Here is a 19,260-nt window from a genome sequence, read left to right on the forward strand (position 1 = left end):
GTGTTGTACCAGATGAGTGTTGTACCAGATGAGTGTTGTACCAGATTGTGTTGTATCAGATTGTGTTGTACCAGATTGTGTTGTACCAGATGAATGTTGTACCAGATGAGTGTTGTACCAAATGAGTGTTGTACCAGATTGTGTTGTACCAGATTGTGTTGTACCAGTTGAGTGTTGTACCAGATGAGTGTTGTACCAGTTGAGTAATGTACCCGATTGTGTTGTACCAGATGAATGTTGTACCAGATGAGTGTTGTACCAGATTTTGTTGTACCAGATTTTGTTGTACCTGATTGTGTTGTACCAGATTTTCTTGTACCAGTTGAGTGTTGTACCAGATGAATGTTGTACCAGATTGTGTTGTACCAGATGAATGTTGTACCAGATGAGTGTTGTACCAGATTTTGTTGTACCAGATTTTGTTGTACCTGATTGTGTTGTACCAGATTTTCTTGTACCAGTTGAGTGTTGTACCAGATGAATGTTGTACCAGATGAGTGTTGTACCAGATGAGTGTTGTACCAGTTGAGTGTTGTACCAGATTGTGTTGTACCAGATTGTGTTGTACCAGATGAATGTTGTACCAGATGAGTGTTGTACCAGATTTTGTTGTACCAGATTTTGTTGTACCTGATTGTTGTACCAGATTTTCTTGTACCAGATGAATGTTGTACCAGATGAGTGTTGTACCAAATGAGTGTTGTACCAGATTGTGTTGTACCAGATTGTGTTGTACCAGTTGAGTGTTGTACCAGATGAGTGTTGTACCAGTTGAGTGTTGTACCAGATTGTGTTGTACCAGATGAATGTTGTACCAGATGAGTGTTGTACCAGATTTTGTTGTACCAGATTTTGTTGTACCTGATTGTGTTGTACCAGATTTTCTTGTACCAGTTGAGTGTTGTACCAGATGAATGTTGTACCAGATTGTGTTGTACCAGATGAATGTTGTACCAGATGAGTGTTGTACCAGATTTTGTTGTACCAGATTTTGTTGTACCTGATTGTGTTGTACCAGATTTTCTTGTACCAGTTGAGTGTTGTACCAGATGAATGTTGTACCAGATGAGTGTTGTACCAGATGAGTGTTGTACCAGTTGAGTGTTGTACCAGATTGTGTTGTACCAGATTGTGTTGTACCAGATGAATGTTGTACCAGATGAGTGTTGTACCAGATTTTGTTGTACCAGATTTTGTTGTACCTGATTGTGTTGTACCAGATTTTCTTGTACCAGTTGAGTGTTGTACCAGATGAATGTTGTACCAGGTGAGTGTTGTACCAGATGAATGTTGTACCAGATGAGTGTTGTACCAGATGAGTGTTGTACCAGATGAGTGTTGTACCAGATGAGTGTTGTACCAGATTGTGTTGTACCAGATTGTGTTGTACCAGATTGTGTTGTACCAGATGAATGTTGTACCAGATGAGTGTTGTACCATATAGATTCTGTACAACTTACTAGCTGTACCAGATAAGTACAGCAGTGAACAGTCAAGTATTCAGGTCATGAAATATGTTTTGACCAAATTTAGCCCCCATGGAGTAGTTTTTTTAGGGTCACGCTCTTCTCTTCCAACCCCCCCCCCCCCCCACCCCACCCTTCCACCCTCCAGTAAACGAGTTCAGTATTTTCTTAGCGTCTAGCTGGATCAGACTCCGTAAGGTCTGTGTTAGCTTTAAGAAAATTAATATTGAGTTTTTCGACCTGCATGATTTTTTTATGTGACCGTCAATTTTGGTCTACTTCATCTAGTTCTATAATATTTTTTTTAAATTTGTGTTACCGTCAATTTTGGTCTACTCCATCTAGTTCGATGAATTTTTTTTTAAATTTGTGTTACCGTCAATCCTAGTCTACTTCATCTGGTTCGATGTTGTTTATTTTTGTTGTTTATTTTTGTTGTTTTTGTGTGTGATTGTCAATTCTGGTCGAATGTATGTTAACAAGAAAAACAATGGAGAAATAGAGCCAGACACCAGTCCAAGATTATCAAATGGGTTAGCCGTACACCAGGCATGGTAATAAACTGACAAGATCCACGCATTTCTTGAGTAGCTTGGCCAGTGGTATGAACCTACCGTCTGATGTGGCCAATTGAAAACTTGGCCACCAAACGCTGCAGCAGTGAGTGGCGTCGTTTTGGTGCCGCCAATAAGCTGCATTAGTGGCGTCTGCTAGACAAACAATAGCCGGCCCGGGGGGGGGGGGGTGTAGGGTGGGGGCTCGTGTGATGGAGAAATAATTTTGTTTCTTGACCTAAAAAAGGGTGGCGATGGATGAGACAAAGGGGGTGGCCAGGACAGATAAGCCGCCATGCTGCCAGATAATTCCCCTTAGGAAATCAATCGGTCCGGTTCTTCGGTGAAATTTTTCGGTACAATTTTTTTAAAATTCATTTTTCAACTGAAGTGTGCGGTCATATGACTGTACAAGAAGAAATGATTTCGTTAATCCTTTTATTTTCTAATTTCTCCAAAAAATGGCCGCAATATTTTCAAAGGTTCACCATGTGCACACTAGTGATTGAGAGGGGGGGTGACAGTAACTGATTCCTCACGTGACTTGCACGTCAAATTGTTTAGGTGGCGCGCAGAGAAAATATTTTTAGTTCATCAAAACAAATGTTTAATTATATATATATATATATATATATATATATATATATATATATATATATATATATATATATATATATATATATATATATATATAATGAAAGTATAATGAAAGAATGTGTTTCTGTTTTTCATCTTTTTTACATTACTACACCATTGACTACCCAGAGGTTGTTAGGTAAAGATCTAGAATTTCTGGCATTAAAAATTGTAATATCAAACATGCGGCTATCTTAACACCTGGGGTCCTCAGACTGAACGTAGGTCACTGGGGAACTGCTTCAATCAACGGTCAAACTGTACCAGGTGCTCCCCCATGGTGCCTACATTCGTGTTAAAGTACGCCCTACAATGGGGATTCGGCTTAACGTCCCTGCGGTAATGTAACCGGTGGCCCAAAAAATCGTCCCACAACGCCCCAGACACCGGTGCCATGGCCCGACGCCCCTGACACTGGTGCCATGGCCTGAGTGATGTTTGATCTCGCCATTGTGAGGTGTGATCAACGCACACTCAAGGTCATCCAGCACATCATGGGGCGTATGGGCGGTAAGATGGACAAACCCACGCCTCTGGGGCGTATGGGCGGTAAGATGGACAAACCTACGCCTCTGGGGCGTATGGGCGGTAAGATGGACAAACCTACGCCTCTGGGTCGTGTGGGCGGTAAGATGGACAAACCTACGCCTCTGGGTCGTGTGGGCGGTAAGATGGACAAACCTACGCCTCTGGGGCGTATGGGCGGTAAGATGGACAAACCTACGCCTCTGGGTCGTGTGGGCGGTAAGATGGACAAACCTACGCCTCTGGGTCGTGTGGGCGGTAAGATGGACAAACCCACGCCTCTGGGGCGTATGGGCGGTAAGATGGACAAACCCACGCCTCTGGGGCGTATGGGCGGTAAGATGGTCAAACCCACGCCTCTGGGGCGTATGGGCGGTAAGATGGACAAACCTACGCCTCTGGGGCGTATGGGCGGTAAGATGGACAAACCTACGCCTCTGGGGCGTATGGGCGGTAAGATGGACAAACCCACGTCATAACAACTACCATCTACGACATATGAACTTATTAATCCTAATCAACCAAACATTATATATTTGGTATTTAGGGATAGCTGATGGCGCAAACTGAACCCGCGAAGTATTTTTTAACGGCATCTTCACAAAAATTGAGGACAGCAGTCTTAGAAAATAACTTCAGCGCATGCATTATTTTGTAGTTGAACACGCATATTGCATTAATTTTTTATGACGCGCGGCGGGTCAACTAGTTCTAGACTTAAAAAGAAAAAATTGACCACATATCTCATCCTAGTTTTATGTCTTGCAAGTTCAAACTTCTGATAAATGAAAGTTTATTACAAGACAAGAGCCGAATATCCTGTATAAAGATTCAACCAGTTTATAGCTTGTCCCTATAGTTCACCAGCCCCCCCCCCCCCCAAAACCTGTTTGTCCCCATCAGCCCCCCCCCCCAGCCTGTTTGTCCCTATAGTTCACCAGCCCCCCCCCAACCTGTTTGCCCCCATCAGCCCCCCCCAGCCTGTTTGTCCCTATAGTTCACCAGCCCCCCCCCCCCAAACCTGTTTGTCCCCATCAGCCCCCCCCCAGCCTGTTTGTCCCTATAGTTCACCAGCCCCCCCCCCCAACCTGTTTGCCCCCATCAGCCCCCCCCCCAGCCTGTTTGTCCCTATAGTTCACCAGCCCCCCCCCCACCAGCCTGTTTGTCCCTAAAGTTCACCAGCCCCCCCCCCCAACCTGTTTGTCCCCATCAGCCCCCCCCCCGCCTGTTTGTCCCTATAGTTCACCAGCCCCCCCCCACCTGTTTGTCCCCATCAGCCCCCCCCCCCCCCCAAGCCTGTTTGTCGCCATCATTCACCAGCCCCCCCCCCCAGCCTGTTTGTCCCTATAGTTCACCAGCCCCCCACCTGTTTGTCCCCATCAGCCCCCCCCCCCAAGCCTGTTTGTCGCCATCATTCACCAGCCCCCCCCCCCCCAGCCTGTTTGTCCCCATAGTTCACGAGCCTGTCCCTATAGTTCACCCCCCCCCCTTTAAATTCAGCGCTCAGCACGCTAGAGCGCAATCAGCGGTAAAGTTCCAAGGTGAAGGTCGGGTCAAGAGGTCCGCCATGATTGAATCTCCCCGGTCTCCCTGTACGTCGGTGAGGGGTGGCTGCCGGTCCTGACGTCACACTAAGCCACAACACGATCCTCTACACAGACACGGACCAGGGGACACGACTCGGGGAACACTAATCCCCTTAGCGGCACGATTCAAGGAAACCATCGTTAAAACGCCATGAAGTTTTCTTATCTCCCCTCATGATGGCGAGATAATGGAGTGATCTCCCCTTAACATCCGTGACTGGTTCTGGGGTTTAGCTCGGGTGTTAAATGTTGGGTCGGCAAGCGGATTTTGGGAACAGACGGATGTTAAATAATAGAACAACTTCTTGTAGCTTGTGTAATGCATTGTGGGATTTCTAACACAACTCTTCACAAAAGAGTATGGATTGTAAAACAAGATTTTAGCAACAAAAATCACGGATTCTGAAAATAGGCTGGGTTTTTTTTTATTATAGAATATCTAAGATACCTGTTTTTTTTTTTTTTAAATGTAATGTAAAAATAGTAAAATAAAAAAATAACAGTGAACTAAATGTGTGTGAATGTGTTCTAGAAATCCCCATCAACAGTTGGTTGTGTTGAGAGATGTATTGATGTTGGTAACTTGGTCTCTCGTAAGGTTTGAGTTGGTTGTGTTGAGAGATGTATTGATGTTGGTAACTTGACACTAGTCTCTCGTAAGGTTTGAGTTGGTTGTGTTGAGAGATGTATTGATGTTGGTAACTTGACACTAGTCTCTAGTAAGGTTTGAGTTGGTTGTGTTGAGAGATGTATTGATGTTGGTAACTTGACACTAGTCTCTCGTAAGGTTTGAGTTGGTTGTGTTGAGAGATGTATTGATGTTGGTAACTTGACACTAGTCTCTAGTAAGGTTTGAGTTGGTTGTGTTGAGAGATGTATTGATGTTGGTAACTTGACACTAGTCTCTCGTAAGGTTTGAGTTGGTTGTGTTGAGAGATGTATTGATGTTGGTAACTTGACACTAGTCTCTCGTAAGGTTTGAGTTGGTTGTGTTGAGAGATGTATTGATGTTGGTAACTTGACACTAGTCTCTCGTAAGGTTTGAGTTGGTTGTGTTGAGAGATGTATTGATGTTGGTAACTTGACACTAGTCTCTAGTAAGGTTTAAGTTGGTTGTGTTGAGAGATGTATTGATGTTGGTAACTTGACACTAGTCTCTCGTAAGGTTTGAGTTGGTTGTGTTGAGAGATGTATTGATGTTGGTAACTTGACACTAGTCTCTCGTAAGGTTTGAGTTGGTTGTGTTGAGAGATGTACTGATGTTGGTAACTTGACACTAGTCTCTCATAAGGTTTAAGTAAGTTGGTTGTGTTGAGAGATGTATTGATGTTGGTAACTTGACACTAGTCTCTAGTAAGGTTTAAGTTGGTTGTGTTGAGAGATGTATTGATGTTGGTAACTTGACACTAGTCTCTAGTAAGGTTTGAGTTGGTTGTGTTGAGAGATGTATTGATGTTGGTAACTTGGTCTCTCGTAAGGTTTGAGTTGGTTGTGTTGAGAGATGTATTGATGTTGGTAACTTGACACTAGTCTCTCGTAAGGTTTGATTTGGTTGTGTTGAGAGATGTATTGATGTTGGTAACTTGACACTAGTCTCTCGTAAGGTTTGAGTTGGTTGTGTTGAGAGATGTATTGATGTTGGTAACTTGGTCTCTCGTAAGGTTTGAGTTGGTTGTGTTGAGAGATGTATTGATGTTGGTAACTTGACACTAGTCTCTAGTAAGGTTTAAGTTGGTTGTGTTGAGAGATGTATTGATGTTGGTAACTTGACACTAGTCTCTCGTAAGGTTTGAGTTGGTTGTGTTGAGAGATGTATTGCTGTTGGTAACTTGACACTAGTCTCTAGTAAGGTTTAAGTTGGTTGTGTTGAGAGATGTATTGATGTTGGTAACTTGGTCTCTCGTAAGGTTTGAGTTGGTTGTGTGAGAGATGTATTGATGTTGGTAACTTGACACTAGTCTCTAGTAAGGTTTAAGTTGGTTGTGTTGAGAGATGTATTGATGTTGGTAACTTGACACTAGTCTCTAGTAAGGTTTGAGTTGGTTGTGTTGAGAGATGTATTGATGTTGGTAACTTGACACTAGTCTCTCGTAAGGTTTGAGTTGGTTGTGTTGAGAGATGTATTGATGTTGGTAACTTGACACTAGTCTCTAGTAAGGTTTAAGTTGGTTGTGTTGAGAGATGTATTGATGTTGGTAACTTGACACTAGTCTCTCGTAAGGTTTGAGTTGGTTGTGTTGAGAGATGTATTGATGTTGGTAACTTGACACTAGTCTCTCGTAAGGTTTGAGTTGGTTGTGTTGAGAGATGTATTGATGTTGGTAACTTGACACTAGTCTCTCGTAAGGTTTGAGTTGGTTGTGTTGAGAGATGTATTGATGTTGGTAACTTGACACTAGTCTCTCGTAAGGTTTGAGTTGGTTGTGTTGAGAGATGTACTGATGTTGGTAACTTGACACTAGTCTCTCATAAGGTTTAAGTAAGTTGGTTGTGTTGAGAGATGTATTGATGATGGTAACTTGGTCTCTCGTAAGGTTTGAGTTGGTTGTGTTGAGAGATGTATTGATGTTGGTAACTTGACACTAGTCTCTCGTAAGGTTTGAGTTGGTTGTGTTGAGAGATGTATTGATGTTGGTAACTTGGTCTCTCGTAAGGTGTGAGTTGGTTGTGTTGAGAGATGTATTGATGTTGGTAACTTGGTCTCTCGTAAGGTTTGAGTTGGTTGTGTTGAGAGATGTATTGATGTTGGTAACTTGGTCTCTCGTAAGGTTTGAGTTGGTTGTGTTGAGAGATGTATTGATGTTGGTAACTTGACACTAGTCTCTAGTAAGGTTTAAGTTGGTTGTGTTGAGAGATGTATTGATGTTGGTAACTTGACACTAGTCTCTCGTAAGGTTTGAGTTGGTTGTGTTGAGAGATGTATTGCTGTTGGTAACTTGACACTAGTCTCTAGTAAGGTTTAAGTTGGTTGTGTTGAGAGATGTATTGATGTTGGTAACTTGGTCTCTCGTAAGGTTTGAGTTGGTTGTGTGAGAGATGTATTGATGTTGGTAACTTGACACTAGTCTCTAGTAAGGTTTAAGTTGGTTGTGTTGAGAGATGTATTGATGTTGGTAACTTGACACTAGTCTCTAGTAAGGTTTGAGTTGGTTGTGTTGAGAGATGTATTGATGTTGGTAACTTGACACTAGTCTCTCGTAAGGTTTGAGTTGGTTGTGTTGAGAGATGTATTGATGTTGGTAACTTGACACTAGTCTCTCGTAAGGTTTAAGTTGGTTGTGTTGAGAGATGTATTGATGTTGGTAACTTGACACTAGTCTCTCGTAAGGTTTGAGTTGGTTGTGTTGAGAGATGTATTGATGTTGGTAACTTGACACTAGTCTCTAGTAAGGTTTAAGTTGGTTGTGTTGAGAGATGTATTGATGTTGGTAACTTGACACTAGTCTCTCGTAAGGTTTGAGTTGGTTGTGTTGAGAGATGTATTGATGTTGGTAACTTGACACTAGTCTCTCGTAAGGTTTGAGTTGGTTGTGTTGAGAGATGTATTGATGTTGGTAACTTGACACTAGTCTCTCGTAAGGTTTGAGTTGGTTGTGTTGAGAGATGTATTGATGTTGGTAACTTGACACTAGTCTCTCGTAAGGTTTGAGTTGGTTGTGTTGAGAGATGTATTGATGTTGGTAACTTGACACTAGTCTCTCGTAAGGTTTGAGTTGGTTGTGTTGAGAGATGTATTGATGTTGGTAACTTGGTCTCTCGTAAGGTTTGAGTTGGTTGTGTTGAGAGATGTATTGATGTTGGTAACTTGACACTAGTCTCTCGTAAGGTTTGAGTTGGTTGTGTTGAGAGATGTATTGATGTTGGTAACTTGACACTAGTCTCTCGTAAGGTTTGAGTTGGTTGTGTTGAGAGATGTATTGATGTTGGTAACTTGACACTAGTCTCTAGTAAGGTTTGAGTTGGTTGTGTTGAGAGATGTATTGATGTTGGTAACTTGACACTAGTCTCTAGTAAGGTTTGAGTTGGTTGTGTTGAGAGATGTATTGATGTTGGTAACTTGGTCTCTCGTAAGGTTTGAGTTGGTTGTGTTGAGAGATGTATTGATGTTGGTAACTTGACACTAGTCTCTAGTAAGGTTTAAGTTGGTTGTGTTGAGAGATGTATTGATGTTGGTAACTTGACACTAGTCTCTAGTAAGGTTTGAGTTGGTTGTGTTGAGAGATGTATTGATGTTGGTAACTTGACACTAGTCTCTAGTAAGGTTTAAGTTGGTTGTGTTGAGAGATGTATTGATGTTGGTAACTTGACACTAGTCTCTAGTAAGGTTTAAGTTGGTTGTGTTGAGAGATGTATTGATGTTGGTAACTTGACACTAGTCTCTCGTAAGGTTTGAGTTGGTTGTGTTGAGAGATGTATTGATGTTGGTAACTTGACACTAGTCTCTAGTAAGGTTTAAGTTGGTTGTGTTGAGAGATGTATTGATGTTGGTAACTTGACACTAGTCTCTCGTAAGGTTTGAGTTGGTTGTGTTGAGAGATGTATTGATGTTGGTAACTTGACACTAGTCTCTCGTAAGGTTTGAGTTGGTTGTGTTGAGAGATGTATTGATGTTGGTAACTTGACACTAGTCTCTCGTAAGGTTTGAGTTGGTTGTGTTGAGAGATGTATTGATGTTGGTAACTTGGTCTCTCGTAAGGTTTGAGTTGGTTGTGTTGAGAGATGTATTGATGTTGGTAACTTGACACTAGTCTCTAGTAAGGTTTAAGTTGGTTGTGTTGAGAGATGTATTGATGTTGGTAACTCGTAAGGTTTGAGACTAATATAATTTTGTTTACCTGGAAATAATGGTGGTCTAGTTACACCGCCTCTACGCTAGCTAAAACTAAATTGATCTGGTGCCCATGATAGTTCCCACAAGTTGTTTAGCTAGGGTCTGGGGTTTGAACCCAGTTGAACCAAAAATCAATGCCCAGACTAATGGCACACAATGGAGTCAACAGACAGTCAATGGGGGCACACACTTGAAGGTCCTTGTTGAAAACAAACAGAAGCTGCATATATTTTATATTGATTCACTTTTTTATTTAAAACTTTAAAACAAATTAAGAAAAATAATGACCATATTTACAGACACACAAAGCCTAGACTGATTGCACTGTGACCTAAGCCAATGGGAGAGGAGTTGATCAAGGACATAGCACAGTACAACAGCATCACACAACAAATGTGGCACACAGCACCACAACAGCACATGAGCAACATGTAACACAGCATTAAATAACACAAGCATGCTGTGTTTGAATTGGGGACTTGTGAAAGTGCAGTCTTGAACTAGTTGTTACTTCAGTACCACACTTGCCTTACTGCAGTAACAACTAGTTCAATAAAAATCAACATCTTTTCAATGTAAATCAACATCTTCTCAACAAAATTCAACATTTTTTCAACATGATTCAGCATCTTTTCAACTAAGGTTAACACCGTTTCAACTCTAATTACCATTTCAATCACAAGTATTATATCTAACCCTAAACAAATCATTGACATTTTTAAAAGTAAAATCAACAACCTTAAAATTCTACCAAGAAAATTAAAATCATTTCATCAAAATGAAAATTATGTAAATCATTTCATATCGAATTAACATGATTAAAGTAATTTACCACACAACCATTGTTTCAACTAAAATTAACATTACTTTTTTTACAATCAACATTAGTTCAACCACAATCAACATAATTTTCAACTAACCACCAATAACATCTTTAAATCATAAGCACTGTCATTTAACATAAAATTCTCAACATTTCTAGATTTCACTTCAAGTAATATTTGAACAAGCAAGATAAAACTTTATATCAAACCAAGACATTAGGATAAGACCAGATATTAGGATAAAGAGATATGATTAGAGAATATAGCCTAGGATTGCAGCATACAGACATCATGGAGAGGTCCATGGGTGGGGCCACATGACAGGTCTATGTTGTGGGTGGGGCTACATGACAGGTCTATGTTGTGGGTGGGGCCACATGACAGGTCAATGTGGGTGGGATACATGACAGGTCCATATTGTGGGTGGGGCTACATGACAGGTCCATAATGTGGGTGGGTCTACATGACAGGTCTATGTTTTGGGTGGGGCTACGTGACAGGTCCATGTTGTGGGTGGGGCCACATGACAGGTCCCTGGTGTGGGTGGAGCCACATGACAGGTCTATGTTTTGGGTGGGGCTACGTGACAGGTCCATGTTGTGGGTGGGGCCACATGAGAGATTTAAGTTGAGGGTGGGGCATAAGGCAGACCATGCACAATGTGATGTAGTTCAGCTGGCCACATAGCACCATAACTGATGTAATGCCATTATCACACAGCTTGCTCTAATACAGTCAACAACTTTAAATGCTGTGGGTTGAACAACATCTAAATAAAAAGATCTAAAAAAAAACTGCAGTCTAAATACCATGATTTGGTGGAAAAAAGTCTAAATACCATGATTTGGTGGAAAAAGTCTAAATACCAAGATTTACTGAAAATATCTGCTCTCTAATAAAAGAGATTTGGTCATAAAATTATTGTCTAAGTACCAGAATTTGGTGGAAAAATTTACAGTCAAAATTTACAGCCTGAAAAAAAAATCTGCTTTTGAAATACAAAGATGGTTAAAAATATGCAGTTAAAATTCCAAGATTTATTGATGAAATTGCAATCAAACTGCTCAGATCCTAAGAAAAATAGTTTTCGAACTATGACAACTAGCATTAATTCAAGTCCAGTAACTCAACACAATGAAGATAACTTTCTGAAAACATCTTTCAATTTAATTTTTATCTGCTTCATTCACAATGAAAAATTGGTTTTAAAACTGCATAATCTATTATTACATTGATTAAATGATCACATGTCCACTACAGTGTTTAATGAACATTGTTAGCTCATTGAACCAGACATACAGTAAGGCTTAAATATTTGGGATATAGAAATGTGAACAATCTATTTATAAATCACATAGTGTGAAAGAGCTATGAAGAATGTTATTTTAAAAACCATTTTGTTTAAACAATAAAACTTGCGCTGGCAGTTAACCAACTAGAAAATAAAAGAAGCACAACCAGAAAACATTTCCTCAAACTTTGTATATAAAAATCTTGAACTAATATCCTTATGAAATAAAACAGAACAAAAGATTTTAAAATTAAGGCACAAATACAGATCCTATAAGTCACATAATCATTGATCTACTCTACATGATCACCCAGCTCTGTCTTTTCAAGTCAAGTGGGGTGACTGTCTATGGGTGTATTCAAAGTCATGACTTCAAGTCATCTCAGGTAGTCAGATCCTTGACAGTGATGTGCTCACAGTGATGTGCTCACAGTGATGTGCTCACAGTGATGTGCTCACAGTGATGTGCTCTCAGTGATGTGCTCTCAGTGATGTGCTCACAGTGATGTGCTCACAGTGATGTGCTCACAGTGATGTGCTCACAGTGATGTGCTCACAGTGATGTTCTCACAGTGATGTGCTCACAGTGATGTGCTCACAGTGATGTGCTCACAGTGATGTGCTCACAGTGATGACATAAATACACATGAATGTTGCAGTCTAGACAAACAGCAAGACAAACAATACTATCACAATCTGTAGACAAAAGCTGTTTCAGCAACTACCATAGTTAGACCTACACTATTTGGTGATCAGGAAATGCATGACAATATTGTTGAAAGAAACATGAAGACATCACACCAAATCTCTCGATACAATACAAACCAAAATTGTAAAATAAGCATAGAAAAAGTTTAAATTCCTCCATTAAAGGACTTCAAAGCATCAACTTTGTACAATAAAAAAAGTTTAGACTAATCAAGTACTGGTCAAATTTGTACAATAAAAAAAGTTTAGACTAATCAAGTACTGGTCAAATTTGTACAATAAAAAAAAAAGTTTTCACTAATCAAGTACTGGTCAACTTTGTACAATAAAACAAGCTTGATCCAACATGATCCAGTACTACACAACAGACAAATTCTTTCCTTACAGCAACTGTCACAAGGGTTATATCAAGATATTTCAGACATATTCTCTAGTATTTCATACACACCCTCATGTTGACATTTGTATTTCATACCCATCAAGTCAACATTTGTATTTGATACACCCTCAAGTCAACATTTGTATTTGATACACCCTCAAGTCAACATTTGTGTCTGATACACCCTCAAGTCAACATTTGTATTTGATACACCCTCAAGTCAACATTTGTATTTCATACACCCTCAAGTCAACATTTGTATTTCATACACCTTCAAGTCAACATTTGTATTTGATACACCCTCAAGTCAACATTTGTATTTGATACACCCTCAAGTCAAAATTTGTATTTGATACACCCTCAAGTCAAAATTTGTATTTGATACACCCTCAAGTCAAAATTTGTATTTGATACACCCTCAAGTCAACATTTGTGTCTGATACACCCTCAAGTCAACATTTGTATTTAATACACCCTCAAGTCAACATTAGTATTTGATACACCCTCAAGTCAACATTCTGTATTTGATACACCCTCAAGTTAACATTTGTAATAAAAGCAATGTGAACCATTCTTAAACTTTGAGGAACAAAACCCTTTAGCAGAATAGAATATGGACTAGACAGTCAATTTGATGAAGATTTTATAACAATGGGACTAGAATAAGTAACTTTCATGAAGACCTTGTAACATTTAGTTAAAATAAGTAACTTAGGTGAAGAGTGTGTTACAATTAGTTATAATAAGTAACTTTGGTGAAGAGTGTGTTACAATTAGTTACAGCTCTGGCTGTGTATTTGTCAATAAATAAATGCACATTAAACATTGGTAGCTATCTCAAAACTCAATGACTTAAGTCATGTATTGAAGGGGCCTCTAATGACTAGAGCATTCCAGGATCGGTGGATTTTTAATCATACAATCTGGCTACAATAACAGATTAAAAGATTATTTATAAAAACATGCACCGCATCAATTAACTAAATTTTACAGTAACATTCATTGCAGTATTGTAAATGTAAAAATAGAAATGAAACAAGTGCGTTACAAGTTTGTTTGTTTTTCAACTGAGTGTACAGACATTCCATTTAAACAGTAAAAAATCTGGGATCTACAAACAACTGGAAGGTGTCAATGTAGATGAAAGTTTGCGCAGGTATGGAAGGGAGGTGTGACCTGTAAATGCCAGTTGGAGCATTGACCCGTTATAATTGTCTAATTTTTATTTTTATTTTGTTTCTAAACATTACTGAATTAAAAAAAACATTATCTAAATAATCACTATAAAAAATATTTCTAACCAAAATTATTACAAAAGCAAAAAATGTGTTTAAAATATTAATCTTTCCTCAGTTTTTAAAACTGTATTATAAAACCAACTTTCTTCAACATCAAATTATTGAAGCCAATACCCTAACATTTAATAAGCTCTACAAAACATGAATGGGAACAGATATTGCTTTCATTGCTTGGATGTATAAATGAGTATTTGTTCATGTTCAACATTGTGGACTAGAATAAAAAACTATATCTCACAAAACAAATTTCACATTCAATGCTAGTAGTTCTCACACTGAAAGGTGGATCAAAAAACACAATCATTGTACCCACTGAGTCTATTACATTATGCATTATCTGCACAATGGCATCACCACATTGCTACATGTTTTAGTGTCATTTTTATACTGTGACAACTAACATACAGTAACTTTCACAACTGATTAAACTTAGTAATTCTTTTATGAAAGAACATTAACATATGTAGTATTGCGGTTACATTTTTTATTTATAAAGTAATTCTTTTATGAAAGAACATTAACATATGTATTATTGTGGTTTGTTGTAATCATTCCCATGAAATAAAATGCTAAAAAAAAAAATAATATTGCAGTTACTACCAGATATGTAATAGAGTTTTTTTTTACTAAATCTACTAGTATATTAGCAAACATTCCGAAATGGATCAAGATGCTCAAAAAAGCAATAACTTCACAACAAAATCTCCACTTTAAAGCAGATCAAACATCCTGTTGAAGCCATCCTTGTAATTTGCAGGAGATGATTAGGGTTTGCCCCAATTAAGAAAACAAAAATATCTGATGTAGAAAATCAAAGTTGAAGCCAACAAATTTTTATTATTCCAAATCCTTCTATGGTTCAATAGATGTTTGAAGCAAGAATTACCATAAAAAACCATGCCATTTTAAATTATTTTAATTTGTACTGTGTCAAAGCTATTTTGCTCCAGACTAGGAAACTTAATTTTTCTTGAAAGTAACAACTATATATATACGACTGTCTACACTTACTTATCACCTAACTCAACTAGACGATGTATGATTCAGTATATAGATTAAACAGTAGATTAAACTATTTATAACTAGAACTATTTTGGTTGGAAAACACAGAAGTTTAAAATGTAATTCAATCTGCTAAAGTAAAGAAAATATATTTTGGCCACGATTATTTAATTTGTCCTGGACTCCAATGTAAAGGTTGGCTCTATCTAATCCAATGCATACTTTTGACAATGCTGGTAGCAAATCTATTTTTAAAACAACAAGAACTCGGAAAAAAAGCTAATAGAGAACGAGATCTTGACCTGAGATCAAGAAAATTAGATCAGGTCATTTTAAAAATATGAATCATAATTTGATAAGAATGCTTTTTGATTGAGAACAACAAATGCATAGTCATTTAAGATATAGATCTATCCAAGTTATATACACAACATGTGGAGCTTGCCGAATTTGTACAGGAAATAGAAAACTTAGTACACTTTACAAAACAACAGCATCTTCCATATCCAGGTCAGACGACAGCCTCTCGTACTGCATGATGACGTTTGGATCTCTCCGCGGCTCCTTCGGCTTCCTGCAGGCTACCACCAGTACGATGCCAACGCCCACTCCAGTAATGAATAAAAAAGTAGCAATCAAGCCAGTGACCAGTAGCTTGTCTGTCTTCTCAGAGCCTGGCTTCTGGAGAGTGTTGCCCACTGAGGGCGGCTTCTCATCCGTGGAATTGTCTTTAAGGCTGGCAGGTAAATTGGTGCCAGGTGGCAGAAAACACTGGCTCTGGTCACAGCAGCAGAGCTCTTCAACGGTCTTGTTGCCCACACTTGTCTGCTCAAACACAAACAATGCTCACAATTTAAAGCTCAGTTCAATACATTCATTTTTAAACAAACACAAACAATGCTCACAGTTTAAAGCTCAGTTCAATACATTCATTTTTAAACTTAGTCTAAAAACTAAAAAGGACCAGAAATTTGCATCATCGAAATTTACATTTTAAGTCTCATCGAGTTCAATGAAAATAAAAATTACCCTGCTATCAATGCATCTTTTGGGAGTATTGTTATCAATCCTGGTGTCAAATACATCTGCTAACATTTAAATATGTATGTGTAGGTAATAACCTGCTATAAACATGGATCTAAATACTTACATTGAAACAGGCCTTGAAAGCACCACTGGACATGGTCTCTAAGCAAAGCTTATCATTATCACAGAAATAGCTTTCTACTTTCCCTTCTGGGTGGAAGATGGTTTTTTTGGCACAAACAACATCAGGATGTAGACATGACTCCAGTTCACCTGCATAAATTATGTCAAATATTCTAACATTACAGACAACATCAGGATGTAGACATGACTCCAGTTCACCTGTATAAAATATGTCAAATATTCTAACATCACACTTACAGTAGACAACATCAGGATGAGTGATTATTTGTCTTTTATCTAATGCCCATGTCATGAAATAAAAAAGTATTTAATCTAATCTACAAGTTCACCTGAGATGTGGTCTGATCCATTCTTGACCCCATCAAAACAAACCCTGTTCTCTGCTGGCAAATGGGGGATCGCATCCAGCATGTTACAGTTGGAAGCGGCACAACAAAACAGCAGCCCTGTGTCGCTGCCTACAGTTACCTGCACACACGTTGGTTGCCATTGGTTACAAAAATATTTTTAGATTCATTTTTCAATGTTGTAATAAGTTAAGAATTAGGATTTTTTTTTTACTTACATTTGGTAAAACTTGGTCTAATTGTTTGTCTTTGCAAAACTCTTGAAAATCACAACCATACTCCACATGAATGGCCTCTTTCTTGACTTCATGACTTAACAGGGTTGTTGCGACAAAGCGAAAGATGTAGCAGTGGTGGCTGGCATTTGCTGTCAAGTTACTGACATCTGTCTCACCACTATCAGGACTGGAGTTTTTATACACGTGAAGTAAGTTTGATAAATGCTTTTCTCCAGTTACACATGATTGATTTTGAAACATGAGCTGATTGCTTATGTCATTGCCATAGTTACAATGTCCAGCACTAAAGACAGGCAAACTGTAAAAACAAATTTTAATTAGTTTGTATGAAAACAATTTAATAATTTTTTTAAGTAAGCTAAAACACAATTGCAGCTTTTTTATTTATAAACTTGAGAGAAAAAACGAACTGGTAACTAATGGAACAACACACGATATAACACAAATTGAACCCATCTTTCCACCCCATAGAACAATTTTAGACAAGCATGTACTATATTAAACAACAAATCAAAACCCCAGTTCCTCCACACAAAGTCACAAGGTATAAAATTTAGTTAGGAACATTTTTATCACACAACTTTTACTCTTAGTACTGAGTATTTTTTTAAATAACTGCTAGAGAATAATGAGAGTACCATGATATCAGCTGGCTAAAAATATTTTCAAACTTGTAAGTCATTTTTCTCAAAAGAAGTTTAACTTAATTTTCAAAATCTTTTCCATAGATTTCTCAGGTTTATATTTTTTATTTTTTTAGCTTACCATTGAGGTAACTGGTAAGCAGGTAAGGAACCTTAGTGCTCAAAACTTAACTGATTGTTCACTTTTTAATGCAGAGACTAATATGACTAACAAAAAGTTGCCACTTTTTCTGGCACAGAGGGCAGGGCATCCATTTCTGTCTGTAGCCTCACACATAGATAAGGAGATTTTGCAAGACTAGCCTTGAAAGCATCAATTTTACACACTGGTAATAATTTATGGTAGTTATGAGATGAGCTCGGTAAACCGCAATAATGCCATTTTATTATAATCTTGTTTGGTGAAAACGAGGCGCGGGAAAGTTTGGAAAGAATGTAAAGAAGTGAAGAGTCAGTGTAGTTTAGAGAAAGAAGAGGAACTTGCAGACACAGATGTCCACCTCAACAACAGGCTCTCACTGTTTCAATTGTCAACAGAAACAACTCCCACAGAACTTGTTTTAACAAACAATGTTAAAACATCAGAACTTATTTTAACAAACAATATTAAATGTACAACAGAAACAACTCCAATCAGAACTTATTCTAACAATGTTAAAAGTACAACAGACTTGACATTTTTCTCTTGACGCCTACACTCTGCCCTACAGATACACTACAGAGATAGTAATAGTACAGTGACTCACTCAAACTTCAAAAGACAAGTTTTAAGAAAACAATAACAAACATTTGTGATTTATGTATAGATCTAGAATCTAGATCCAGTTCCCTGCTAGAATCTATTTTCTAGCAAAGAAGCTAGCTACATACTACGTAAAGTACGTAGCTGTAGTTGTTAAAGTACGTAGCTGTAGTTATAGGCTTAAGTAGGTATCTATAATATAAGCGGCTAGGTAGTGTGCCAGTCCGTACTTCAGCACTTCTATCATACGGCATAGCCACTTTGTCTTTGTTGGTGTGTTAGAGTAAATTGAACGTTTAAATTTAAATGTATAGGGTGGGTTCTCCAGGGGCGCTAACACCATGATAAACAAACACGTTGTTTGTCAGCAGTTTAATTTAAATTTAATTAAATGTATTAAAATTATACTACTACAACTACAAGGAAGAAGAGAATGGAAATCTGGGCAGAAATCCGTGAGAGCAGCTATAATATTTGACACAATATTTATCACAATTTACTTCTATTAAAGTACTAACAATGAGGCAATTTTTTTTCACATTACAAGGTCTAGCCTCGGCCTATTTTACTGACCTAAAATTCCTAAAACGATAGATTACCGAGCCGAAAGCCAGGCGTACAGCAGAAAAATTAAATTTAAGATTAAGATAATTGAGAATTGAGTCATTGATCGTGGAGTGGAGACGATGTAAGAAAAACTCTAAATTTTAAAAAATGTAAATAGCACTTTTAATCGTAAAAAGTACCTACATAAATGAGCAAAAAAGAATGATCCTGAAATAATTAAGGATACAGCGGAGGATTAATTTTGTGTATTCTGTGGTAGCCATGTTTACTTTTATATCAATCAAGTAAAAAAAATATTTATTGGTTGAATTTGTTCACCTAAATACCTCAAACTAAATAACAAAACTAAAACGTCAAAAGCGTAGCCTATAATAATGCAAGTCTGTAAACAGTAATTAAACAATGGAAAATTTAAAATAAACTATTATGAATTTTTATCATTATTATGTTT

At 38.1% G+C, this 19,260-nt stretch overlaps 1 protein-coding gene across 1 annotated transcript; it reads right to left on the reverse strand.

Moving 5' to 3' along the window:
* Positions 1–9,889: 9,889 nt before the first annotated feature.
* On the reverse strand, positions 9,890–19,110 carry LOC131948286 (uncharacterized). Its single transcript, XM_059309834.1, has 5 exons — positions 18,993–19,110; positions 16,836–17,154; positions 16,600–16,738; positions 16,251–16,399; positions 9,890–15,925 (listed from the first exon to the last, which is right to left on the reverse strand). Exons 1-5 carry the CDS (start codon positions 19,070–19,072, stop codon positions 15,581–15,583), a joined length of 1,032 nt encoding a protein of 343 aa, XP_059165817.1. The 5' UTR covers positions 19,073–19,110; the 3' UTR covers positions 9,890–15,580.
* Between the last annotated feature and the right edge of the window lie 150 nt (positions 19,111–19,260).

The sequence above is a fragment of the Physella acuta genome, unplaced genomic scaffold, assembly GCF_028476545.2.
Source record: "Physella acuta isolate Inbredline_101_S28 unplaced genomic scaffold, ASM2847654v3 ptg000058l, whole genome shotgun sequence".
Taxonomy (NCBI): domain Eukaryota; kingdom Metazoa; phylum Mollusca; class Gastropoda; family Physidae; genus Physella; species Physella acuta.